General features: G+C 35.9%; 1 protein-coding gene across 5 annotated transcripts in view; it reads right to left on the bottom strand.

The window, feature by feature from the left end:
* Positions 1 to 13,715, bottom strand: part of TLL1 (tolloid like 1) — a 343,253-nt gene that overhangs the window by 142,137 nt on the left and 187,401 nt on the right. For all 5 annotated transcript variants that reach the window (XM_043483925.1, XM_043483909.1, XM_043483934.1 and 2 more), the window contains one exon: positions 12,374 to 12,489. In XM_043483925.1, coding sequence (XP_043339860.1) covers positions 12,374 to 12,489 — 116 coding nt within the window. The remainder of the gene's footprint in view (positions 1 to 12,373; positions 12,490 to 13,715) is intronic.

Below are 13,715 nucleotides of genomic sequence, written 5' to 3'. Positions count from 1 at the left end.
TCACTATCTCTCAGAGTTTGCTCAGATCCATGGCCATTGAGTCAGTGATGCTGTCTAACTATCTCATCCTCTGCCACCCTCTTCTCCTTTTGCCTTCAATCTTTCCCAGCATCAAGATTTTTTCCAATGAGTTGTCTCTTCCCATCAGATGGCTAAAGTATTGGAGCTTCAACTTTAGCATCAGTCCTTCCAGGGAATATTCAGGGTTGATTTCCCTTAGGATTGACTGGTTCAATCTCCTTCAGTCCAAGGGTCTCTCAAGAGTCTTCTCCAGCACCACTGTTTGAAAGCATCTTCTTTGGTGCTCAGTCTGCTTTATGGTCCAAATCTCACATGTTAACATGACTACTGGAAAAACCAGAGCTTTGACTACATGGACTTTGTTGGCAAAGTGAAGTCTCAGCTTTTTAAAGGCTGCCTAGTTTTGTCATAGCTTTCCTTCCAAAGAATAAGCATCTTTTAATTTCATGGCTGCCGTCACCATCTGCAGTGATTTTGGAGCCAAAGAAAATGAAATTGATCTCTATTTCCACCCCTTCCATTAGCTATGAAGTAATAGGAACAGATGCCATGATCTGAGTTTTTTGAATGCTGACTTTCAAGTCATCTTTTTCACTCTCCTCTTTCACTCTCATCAAGAGGATCTTTAGTTCCTCTTCACTTTCTGCCACTAGAGTGATATCATCTGTGTACCTGAGGTTGCTGATATTTCTGCCAGCAATCTTGATTCATCAAGCCCAGCATTTCATATGACGTACCTGATGTGAAGAGTTGACTCATTAGAAAAGACCGTGATTCTGAGAAAGACTGAAAGCAGGAGAAGAGGACAACAGATGACAAAATGGTTGAATGGCATCATCGATTCAATGGACATGAGTTTGAGCAAGCTCCAGGAGACGATGAAGGACAGGGAAGCCTGGCGTGATGCAGTTCATGGGGTCACAAAAAGACATGACTGAGCAACTGAACAACAACTCTACATAGATGTTAAATTAGCAGGGTAACAATATATACATCTTTGTTGTATTCCTTTCCCAATTTGGAACCAGTCTGATGTTCCGTGTATGGTTGTAATGTTGCTTCTTGTCTTGCATATAGGTTCCTCAAGAGGCAGGTAAGGTGGTATGGTATTCCCATGTCTTTATGAATTTTCCACAGTTTGTTGTGATCCGCATAGTCAAAGGCTTTGGAGCAGTCAATGAAGCTGAAATAGATGTTTTTCTGGAATTCCCTTAGTTTTCCTATGATCCAATGTATGTTGGCAAGTTGATCTCTGGTTCCTCTGCCTTTTCTAAATTCAGCTTGTATATCTGGAAGTTCTCAGGTCACATACTATTGAAACCTAGCTTGAAGGATTTTGAGCATAATCTTGCTAGCATGTGAAATACAGGCAAAAGCATGGCAGTCTGAACATTCTTTGGCACTGGGCTTCTTTGCTTTTAGAATGAAAACTGACCTTTTCCAGTCTGTGGATACTGCTGAGTTTTCCAAATTTGCTGACATATTGAACACAGCACTTAAACAGCATCGTCTTTTAGGACTAAAAATAGCTCAGCTAGAATTCTGTCATCCCAACTAGCTTTGTTTGTACTAATGCTTCTTGAGGTGAGTGACCACGTTATCACGGTTATCCGGGTCATTAAGACATTTCTCATAGAGTTTTTCTAATGATTCTTGATACTTTTCTGTTTCTGTCAGGTCTTCACTATTTCTGTTATCATGCCCATCTTTGCATGATATATTCCCTTGATATCTCCAATTTTCTTGAAGAGATCTTAGTGTTTTCCATTCTATTGTTTTCCTCTATTTCTCTGCATTTTTCATTTACAAAGGCCTTCTTATCTTTCCTTGCTATTCTCTGGAACCCTGCATTCAGTTTAGAGTATCTTTCCTTTGCTCCCTTGCCTCTTGCTTCTCTTCCTTTCTCAGCTACTTACAAATGCAGAGCCTTCTCAGAACATTTTGCCCTCATTCATTTTTCTTTTGGTGGTTTAGGTCACTGCCTCCTGTACAATGACACCAACCACTGTCCTTAGTTCTTCAGATACTCTCTACCAGATCTAATCTCTTGAAACTATTCATCACCTGCACTGTATAATAAAAGGGATTTGATTAGGTCATACCTAAATGGTCTAGTGGCTTTCCCTACTTTCTCAGATGGTAAAGAATCCACCTGCAATGCAAGTGACTCGGGTTCAATCCCTGGGTCAGAAAGATCCCCTGGAGAAGAGAATGGCAACCCACTCCAGGATTCTTGCTTGGAAAATCCCAGGGACAGAGGAGCCTGGTGGGCTATGGTCCACGGGGTCGCAAAGAGTTGGACACGACTGAATGACTGACCCTTTGCAATAAGGAGCTTATCATCTGAACCATGGTCATCTCCAGGCCTTGTTTTTACTCTCTGTGTAGAGTTTCTCCATCTTTGGCTACAAAGAACATAATCAATCTGATTTCAGTGTTTACCATCTGGTGATGTCCAAACAAATGGAGATTATTCTGTCGTGTTTAAGGATGCATCCAAGTACTGCATTTTGGACTCTTTTGTTGACCATGAGGGCTCTTCCATTTCTTCTAATGGATTCTTGCCCACAGTAGTAGATATAATAGTCATCTGAATTAAATTTGCCCATTCCCATCAATTTTAGTTCACTGACTCCTAAGAGGATAGTGCCATCTCCTGCTTGACCACGTCTAACTTATCTTGATTCATAGACCTAACATGCCAGGTTCCTATGCAATATTGCTTTTTACAGCACTCGACTTCACTTTCACCACCAGACACACCCACACCTGAACGTTATTTGCGTTTGGTCCAGCTGCTGCATTCTTACTGGAGCTATTTGTAATGGCCTTCTGCTTTTCCCCAGTAGCATACTGGATACCTTCTGACCTAGAGGGCTCATCTTGTGGAGTCATATCTTCTTGCCATTTCATACTGTCCATGGGGTTCTCCAGGCAATAATACTAGAGTGGGTTGTCATTTCCTTCTCCAGTGGACAATGTTTTGTCAGTCTTCATTATTATCCATCCATTTCAGGTGGCCCCACACAGAATGGCCTATAGCTTCATTGAGTTACACAAGCCCCTTTACCATGACAAGACTGTAATCCATGGAGAGGAAAATTCTAAGATGTATTTGACACATTTGTGACCACCTCCTCTGTTCACAGGATTTTCCATTAAGAATACAGGAGTGGGTTTCTCTTTCCTTCTCCAGGATCCTGATCCCGGGATCGAATCCATGTCTGCACTGCAGACATCCTGCATTACAGGCAGATAGTTTACCACTGTGCCACCCAGGATTCCCATTAAATCTGTAATAAATCTAGTAAAAGTGGAAAATAATATTCTAATATGTTAAAATGTATCTTTCTACTATTTGATAGTTGAAGCAGTCAAAAGCAATACTATAGAGAATATACAAATAGAATAAAAAGATTATTGTGAATGTAGAAAAGATTGTACCTAACCATTGCATAAAACACATTTTCAAGCAAAGATTTTTTGTGTTTTAATTATTATTGGTCAATTCCAAGTTCATACTGTCAGCCTCAATCTATTTCAAACACTGACTTCATACAGACTACAGTCTTTCTTCAAAAAGTGATTAAAGAGAAATTGATAAGAAAAGGAAGACTGGGAAACAACATATGTTTGTGAATAAAAAATACATTACTAAAAATATGTGAGTTTAGAAGAAATGATAAAGATGCAGCAGCTGATTAAAATTGAAAACTAAAAATACTATGTGTCAAGCTGATGAAATTCAGACAAAGTAGCTCTCAAAAGAAAAATTTATATCCTTAAGTATTTGTATTGTAAAAGAAAAGGTGCTTGAAATTAAAGCATTAAGCTTACAACCAAAGCAGTAAAAGTAATCTATTAATCTCTAGATTTAATGCAATCTCTATCAAACATCTATGACATTTTCCCAGAGAAGTAGAATAAATAATCCCATAATTATATAGGACCACAAAAGACCCCAAATTGCCAAAGCAATCGAGAAAAAACAACAAAGTTAAATATATCACAGTCCCAGACTTCAGACTAGATACAAAGCTACAGTAATCAAAACTAGTATCTGTTGCATTGGCACAACAGATATATAGAACAATGCAAGAGACTGGAGAGCCCAGAAATAAAACCACATATTTAAAGGTCAGTTAGTCTACAACAAAGGAAGCGTGAATATGCAATGGAGAAAAAACAGCGTTTTCAATAAATGGTGCTAAGAAAACAAGACAGCTACATTTAAAAGAATGGATTTAGAACACTTCCTCACACCATATACAAAAAGGAGTTCAAAATGTATTAAAGATTTAAATGAAAGGGCTGAAATCATAAAAGTCCTAGAGGAAAACATAGGCCAAGCACTCTTTTGACATATATAATAGCGTTATTTTTTGGTCTGTTTCCTAAGGCAAAGGAAATAAAACAAAAGTAAACAAATGAGACCTAACTAAACTTAAAAGCTTTTCCACAGGAAAGGAAATAATCAAGAAAGCGGACAACCTACTGAATGAATATTTGCAAGTGGTACTGCCAGCAAGGGGTTAATATTCAAAATATATAAATAGATCAAAACAAAAAGGCAATACAATCAAAAAATGGACAGAATCTTTTGACATATTTTTCCAAAAAAGATACACAGATACAGCAAACAGGCACAAGAAAGGATGCTCAATATCACTAATTATTTGAGAAATGAAAATTAAAACTGAGATATCATCTCACACCTGTGAAAACGGCTATAGTCAAAAAGTCTACAAATAGCAAATGTTGGAGAGGATGTGTGAATAGAGAATCCTTTTACACTGATGTGTGCATGCATGCCTGCTCAGCCGTTACAGTCATGGCCAACTCTCTGTGACCCAAGGGACCATAGCCCTCCGGCACCTCTCTTCATGGGATTCTACAGGCAAGAAGACTTGAGTGGGTTGCCATGCTCTCCTCCAGGGGATTTTCCCCACCCATGGATCGAACCTGCATCTCCTGCACCACAAGGGGATTCTTTACCACTGAGCCAGCAGGAAAGCAACCTACACTGTGGGTGGGAATGTAAATTGGTGCAGCCACTCTATAAAACACTAGGGAGTTTCCTCAAAAAACTAAAAATAGGACTATCATATGGTCCAACAATTCCACCCCTGAGTATATATCTGGAAAAATGAAAACACTAATTTGAAAGGACACATGCACCTCAATGTTCATAACAGCACTATTTATAATAGCCAAGATACAGCAGCAACCCAAGTGCTAATCAACAGATGAATGGATATAGAAGATGTGCCATATATATGAATATTACTCAGCCATAAAAAGAATGAAATTCTTCCATTTGTAGCAACATGGATGGACATAGAGAATGCTATGCTTAGTGAAGCAAAGTCAGAGAGAAAGATACTGTATGAAATCACTTCTTCATGGAATCTAAAAAATAATACAAATTAATGTATACACAAAAACAGAAACATACTCACAGATAAAGAAAATAAACTTGTGCTTACCAAAGGAGAGAGGGAAAGGAAGAAAGACAAATTAGGGGTATAGGATTTAAAGATAAAAACTATCACATATAAAAGAAAGCAAAAATGGTATACTGTACAGCATAAAGAATGGTAGCCATTACATTTTAATAATTTTAAGGGAGTGTAATCTGCAAAAATACTGTATGCTGTACACCTAAAACTAATATAAAATTGTAAATCTACAATAACTCAAAAAAATGAATAAAAAGCAAAGAAGTAAAGAAAATCAGAATGAACATAAACGTTAAATGAAAGAAAATAATAAAAATATAAGAAAGAAAGATAAGTATGTTTCGTTCACCATTTGTAACAATAAATTTGCTTATCATTGTAAACAATATTAAAAATGTATTAGAAAAAATGATAGATTTGTTTATTTTTTCCTATTTTGCAACATTTTGGAAAATACCATTTTATTAGTAATCCTGCATATAAGAAAAGTAGATAAACTTTAAATGCCAATGTTATGGGTACTGCAATTAGATAGGAGAACCTTTTTCCAGATATAATCTTGCTCGTACTAACTGATTTAATTTGATTAACCTCATTCCAAAGTTTTCCATATTCTATAATGCTTTGTTTTAAAAAATCATGTATATTGCAATAACATGGATGGATCTAGAGATTGTCATACTGAGTGAAGTAAGTCAGACAGAGACAGACAATTATCATACAACGTGGCTTATACGTAGACTCTAATCTGAATATAATTTATTTAAATTTATTTGAATTAATTCAGATGACCATTTATTTCTACTACTGTGTACAAGAATCCCCTAGAAGAAATGGAGAAGCCCTCACAGTCAACAAAAGAGTCTTGGTGCAATCTCAAAAATGACAGAATGATCTCGGTTCATTTTCAAGGCAAACCATTCAACATGATAGTGATCCAAGTCCAGGCCCCAATCACTAACGCCGAAGAAACTGACATTGACCAGTTCTGTGAAGACCTACAAGACCTTCTAGAGTGAACACCAACAAAAGATGTCCTTTTCATCATAGGGGACTGGAATGCAAAAGTAGGAAGTCAAGAGATACCTGGAATACCTGGTAAGTTTGGCCTTGAAGTACAAAATAAAGCAAGGCAGAGGCTAGCAGAGTTTTGTCAAGAGAATGCACTGGTCACAGCAGACACCCTTTTCCAACATGACAAGAGACAACTCTACACATGGACATCATCAGATGGTCAATACTGAAATCAGGTTGATTACATTGTTTGAAACCGAAGATGGAGACGCTCTAGAGAGTCAGCAAAAACAAGACTTGGAGCTGACTGTGGCTCAGATCATGAGGTCCTCACTACAAAATTCAGCCTTAAATTGAAGAAAGTAGGGAAAATTGTTAGGCCATTCAGGTATGACCTAAATCAAACCCCTTATGATTATACAGTGGAGGTGATGAACAGATTTAAAGGATTAGATCTGGTAGACAGAGTGCCTAAAGAACTATAGATGGAGGTTCATAACATTGTAAAGGAGGTGGTGACCAAAACCATCCCAAAGAAAAAGAAATGCATGAAGGAAAAGTGATATGAGGAGGCTTTACACACAGCTGAGGAAAGAAGAGAAGGGAAAGGCAAGGGAGAAAGGGAAAGATATACCCAGTTGAATGCAGAGTTCCAGAGAATAGCAAGGAGAGATAAGAAAGTCTTCTTAAGTGAACAATGAAAAGAAATAGAGGAAAACAGTAGAATGGGAATGACTAGAAATCTCTTCAAGAAAATTGTAGATATCAAGGGAATATTTCATGCAAGGATGGACAGAAGCAGTAGGGACTGAACTGAAGTAGAAGAGATTAAGAAGTGGCAAGAATATACAGAAGAGCTATACCAAAAAAGTCTTACTGACCCAGTAACCATGATGGTGTAGTCATTCACCCAGAGCCAACTATCTTGGTGTGTGAATTCAAATGGGATTTAGGAAGCATTACTACAAACAAAGCTAGTGGAGGTGATGGAATTCCAGGGGAGATATTTCAAATCCTAAAAGATGGTTAATTTGGTTAAAGTGTTGCACTTAACACGTCAGCAAATCTGGAAAACTCAAGGGCCACAGGACTGGAAAAGGTCAGTTTTAATTTCGGTCTCAAAGAAGGGCAATGCCAAAGAATGTTCACTACTGTACAATTGTGCTCATTGCACATGCTAGCAAGGTTAAGATCAAAATCCTTCAAACTAGGCTTCAGCAGTACCTGAGCCGAGAATGCCCAGATGTATAATTTGGGTTTAGAAAAGGCAGAGGAAACACAGACCAAATTGTCAACACTCTCTGGATCATAAAGAAAGTAAGGGAATTCCAGAAAAACATCTACTTCTGCTTCATTGACTACTCTAAAGCCTATGATTGTGTGGATCACAACAAACTGTGGGAAATTTTAAAGGGATGGGGAATACCAGACCACCTTACTGGTCTGCTAAGAAACTTGTATGTAGGTCAAGTTCATATCCATTGAGTCAGTGATGCTATCTAACCATCTCATTGTATGCCACCCTCCTCTCCTTTTACCTTCAATCTTTCCCAGCATAAGGGTCTTTTCCAGTGAGAGAGTTATTCCTATCAGGTAGCCAAAGCATTAGAACTTCAGCTTCAACAACAGTCCTTTCAATGAATATTTAGGGTTGATTTCTTTTAGGATTGACCGGTTTAATCTACACGAAATCCAAGGAACTCTCAAGTCTTCTCCAGCACCACAATTTGAAAGTGTCAATTCTTCAGGCTTCAGCCTTCTTTTCTTTGTTTCTTTGGTCCAATTCCCACATCCATTCATGACTACTGAAAAAACCATAGCTTTCACTATGTGGACCTTTGTCAGCAAATTGATGTCTTTGTTTTTTAATATGCTATCTAGGTTTGTCATAGCTTTTCTTTCAAGCAGCAAGTGTCTTTTAATTTCATGGTTGCAGTCACCATGCCCAGTGATTTTGAAGTCCAAGAAAATATGCAGAGTACATCATGTACAATACCACACTGGGTGAATCACAAGCTGCAATCAAGATTGCTGGGAGAAATATCAACAACCTCAGATATACAGATAATACCATTCTAATTGCAGAAAGGAAGAGGAATTAAAGATCCTCTTGATGAGAGCGAAAGAGGAAAGTGAAAAGCCTAGCTTAAAACTAAACATTCAAAAACCTTGGATCATGGCATCCAGTGCCATCGCTTCCAGGTAAATAGAAGGGGAAAACAGTGACAAATTTTATTTTCCTGAGCTCCAAAATCACTGTGGGCAGTGACGACTGCAGCCATGAAATCAAAAGACACTGAAATCAAAAGGACTGATGCTGAAGCTGAAGCTCCAATACTTAGGCCACCTGATGTGAAGAATTAATTCATTGGAAAAGACCCTGATGCTGGGAAAGATTGAAAGCAGGAGGAGAAGGGGACGATAGAGGATGAGAAGGTTTGATGGCATCACTGACTCAATGGACATGAGTTTGAGCAAGCTCTGGGAATTGGTGATGGACAGGGAAGCCTGGCGTGCTGTAGTCCATTGGGTCACAAAGAGTTGGACATGGGTGAGCGACTGAACTGAATCTGAGAGGTAAGGGAGGAGGGATAAATTGGGAGATTAGGAATGACATACTGAAGCGACTTAGCAGCAGCAGCAGGACACACATTTCTATGTATAAATAGATAACTAGTATGGACCTACTGTATTGCACAGGAAGCTCAATACTCTGTAATGTCCTATTAGGGAAAAGAACTTAAAATAGAGTGGAGATATATATATATATATATATATATATATGTATGTATAACAGATTGCCTTTGCTATGTATCTGAAACTAACACAACATTGTAAATCAAACAGACTCCAAAAAAATTAAGGAAAAAGAACAAATAGAAAGGATGAAAAAAATTATGTAGAGTTTTAACTTTATCTGAAGCTATATTTACTTTTATATCTTACTCTTCAGTATGTTTTTAAGGACAGACAAAGGATGAGATGTTTGGATGGCATCACCAACTCAATGGGCATGAGTTTGAGTAAGCTCCAAGAGTTGGTAATGAACAGAGAGGCCTGGAGTGCTGCAGTCCATGGGGTCACAAAGAGTAGGGCACGACTGAGCAACTGAACTGAACTGAATGATTTTCACAATATATTTTCAAGGGCTTATTCAAAGACTATAAGTAGAAGTTGATGAACACCTATAACTATGTTACAACATAGACTCATAATTCTTAAATTAAAAATAACTTTATAAAGAATAACATGTGCATTCATGTACTACAAGTATTTTATAACTTTTTATGTGTAAAATCTATTTATGCACACAAAAGTTTCATTTAATTTTCATTGTAAGAACAAACTTGTTGTTACCAAAAGGGAGAGAGAAGGGAGAATGAACAAATTATGGTATGGGATTAAAACATAAAAACTACTATGTATAAAGTTTAATAAACAAATAGGTATATTGTATAACACAGAGAATGAAAGTAATATCCTGCACAACTCCATACCCATTATACTCATAATACCACTCAATTATCAGGGATACAGATTTTTCCTTAACTGCATTTTCATTTTCACTGAAACTAAAGTGTGTTTGAGTCATTCCAGATGAATTAGTGAAAAACAAAGGACAAAAATCATTTAACAACGTTTAAAAAGCAATCATTAAAATCTTGGTCAGGAAAGATGTTTAAGAAAGAATCTAGAAATTAACTTATTTATTTATTTCACTTCTCAGTAATTTAAAATTCTGTAACAAACAATCTGCTAAAGGGAAGTTTACATCTTCCTTTTTAATCCTTATATGTATAATTTCATTTTCTTCCCTTAATGTGCTACAACTTCTACCAAACCTTTTTTAAAAAGGGTTGGGGAAACTGGTGGACACACTTGATTTTTTACCTATTTCAAAAGAAATATTTTCAGAATGTCACCAATAATAATGGTGAACAGGAAAGTGAAAGTCAATCAGTCGTGTCCAACTTTTTGTTACCCAAGGACTGTAACCTGCCAGGCTCTTCTGTCCATGGAATTCTCTAGGCAAGAGCACTGGGGTGAGTAGCCCTTCCCTTCTCCATGGGATCTTACCAATCCAGGGATCCAACCCAGGTCTCCTGCATTGCCGGCAAATTCTTTATCATCTGAACCACCAGGAAAGCCCAATGACAATGGTACTTGCACTAGCTTTTGTTGATTTTCTTAATAAAATTAATGAAATATTTTTATTTTCCTAATTTGCTCAGGGTTTGTTGTTGCTGTTAAATCACTAATAGATCTTTTTCTTGATTTAACTGAGATACTCATTTAATGGTGCTTATATGTATGTACACATACATGTAAACACAAACATATATATATATATATATATGATATATAATACATATATACACATATCCATGCATATATTTGCTTTTGAGATATATAGTAATAGTAATATACTTTATATGGTACTTATATAATTATAGATAGATACGTATATACATATACATGCGTAGATATTTGCATTTGTTTTGGTAATGTGGGGAGGATTTTACATACATATTCAAATGTGAGTCTGGGTTAAAATTTTCCTTTCTTACACTGTTTTTTCATCAGGATGGCTATCAGGTTTTGCTAACTAAATAAATTGTTGTTGGTGTTTAGTGACTAAGTCATGCCTTACTTTTTTGTAAACCCATGAACGGTAGCCCTCCAGGCTCCTCTGCCCAAGGGATTTTCCAGGCAAGAATCTTGGAGTGGGTTGCCATTTCCTTCTCCAAGGGATCTTCCTGACCCAGGAATCAAAACCACATCTTCTGCATTACAGGTGGATTCTTTACCATTGAGCCACACTGGAAACCCTAACCATATAAACAGTAGAGTGTAATTTTTATTTTATTCTCTGGAAGACTTTATGTAAGACCATATTTATTTCTTACTGGGTTGTTGGGTAGAACTTACTCATGAAACCATCTAGCCTGGGTTTTCATTGTCAAAAATTTTTTTGACTAATAATTCAAATAAACAGTAATTTGATTTCTCTATTGGTTATAGAAACATTCAAATTTTTAAATTTCTTCTTGAATAAGAGCTGACTAAGTAATATTTTGTAGTAATTTTCCCATTTCATTTACATTTTCAAAGTTATTGGCATAATATTCAAAATGTTTCTTTGGTGTCTAAAGCATCTATGGTTATAATAATCATTTTATGCTAATTATTAGATAATTGTGCTTTCTCTGTTATTCTTTTTTCTTGATCTCTTCTCATCCATTTCTCTATTTTCTAAATTGTTTCAAAGTACCAACATTGTCCATATTTTGTACCATATAGTTTCATGTTTTTAAATTTATTTTTTATTTCTTCCTTTATGTACTATTCCATTTATTTTATTGCTCCTTTTTCTAGCATCTTTATATGGATATCTATCTCTTTAGTTTGGAGTATTTTTTATTTCCTAATATGAGTATATAAGTTTCTGAATTTCCTTCTAAATATGCTTTACATGTATTTTACAGACTTGGAATTCTCAGTACTTTTGTTATAATTGAAAATGATTTCTAATTTTTATCACAATTTCTTCTTGAATGAATGGGATAGTTGATATATATTTCCCAGTTTTAATATGTGTGGGATTTTTCTAGTTATCTTTCTGATACTGATTTTTAACTTAATTCCATTGTATCTGAGAACATAATTTGTATTATGTCAACCCTTTTAGATCATTTACTAATTCTTTTAAAATTATCTCTTTCAAAAAATTCCTGGAGCTTGCATAATACCCATCATAAGTTTTCTGAGCTATTCAATTAATCAAATAAGAATGCAAAACAAAGTAAAATATATTTGAAAGAAGAGGAACCTTTGCATTTAAAACTGAAAGAGAGAGAACCCTTGATGGGATAAACCACCTTCTCTCCTGGGGTCACAGAGACTCTCCAGATGCAGTGTGTATAAGACGGATAGCCATTTGGAAATCCTGGGGAGGACAGATTGCCATTGGATTCTTGCAGGGTTTCTCCACATGCTGAAAGAAAGAAAAAACAACATATGTTTGATTTTTTTTAATGAAAAAGATAAAATTATCCATTATTTTTTATAAAAGACACTTGCTTCATAAATGAATCTTGAGTCTTTTGGTGTTAGACAAGGATATATATTTGTATTTTATAAAACACTTTTCCTTTATAAGTAATTTTTTTAAAATGTCTTTCTTACTAGAATTTCAGTATACTTAAAGGGATTGCTATAGCTAAACATATAACAAGATTATGAAATAAATAACCTGAAGAACCATAAAATTTTTCCTCATGGAAACATTTCTCATTCATTCCCAAGGAGCAAATAGCCAACTTATACATCACCTATACTCAGTTTGAATCCAGTGGGTATCTATTCGATGTGATTCTGGGACTCCATGAAACATTCTATTATTATATTTGGTGTAGAGGGAAGTTAATTTTAATAATGAGTACTGTATCAAAGTTGGGAAAAAGAAAATTTAAATAATAATGAATAAATAGTCAATAAAAGTGGTACCAAAATGACACACAATGATTTTTTTTTTCAAAATAAACTGGAATAAGTTGAAACATAAAACATTATGGAAGACAGATTTTCCAATGAGATATAGATATTTATTTATTCTCTGTTTTCTGCCTATTATAAGTAGAAATTTCTGGGAAAGCAATTTTATTTTCCTTTTACTACCCCTATCTACTGGAGAATCCCATGGAGAGGTGCCTGGCAGTCTACAGTCCATGGGGTCATAAGAGTTGGACACAACTTAGTGACTAAACAACCAAACAACCAACAGCCCCTATCTCACTTCTTGGTAGTAATTACCAGTCATCTGATGTAGCAAACAGTCAACTGTACAGCCTCAAGATCTGTATGACTAGTATCTATAGGCCAATTCAACAAAGGCAAGATCAGATGATAATTAGCTCACTGGTTCAGCCAAGGTTTGTAGTCAGAAGCATTCTACAATGGACTGTCTTGTTGCTTTTGCAAGACATGATCTGAGTTAAATGAATCTAAGCTGATTTAAGTACCCTTAATTCATGAAGAATTCCTATACAGCAGTTAGTTTATATAAATATTTATATAAAGATGTTAATAACTTTAAGTTAACAGTTTGAAAGAATAACTCCTTCCTTCTGAAGAAAACTGAGATAAAACCTGATATATTACCATATTATAGAGCCAGCAGGTGAACTCTAGCAGATGAACTCTTGTCTCATCAAACCAATA

This window comes from Cervus canadensis, chromosome 1 (genome assembly GCF_019320065.1).
Source record: "Cervus canadensis isolate Bull #8, Minnesota chromosome 1, ASM1932006v1, whole genome shotgun sequence".
Taxonomy (NCBI): domain Eukaryota; kingdom Metazoa; phylum Chordata; class Mammalia; order Artiodactyla; family Cervidae; genus Cervus; species Cervus canadensis.
This window is presented reverse-complemented; position numbering and strand designations above follow the sequence as displayed.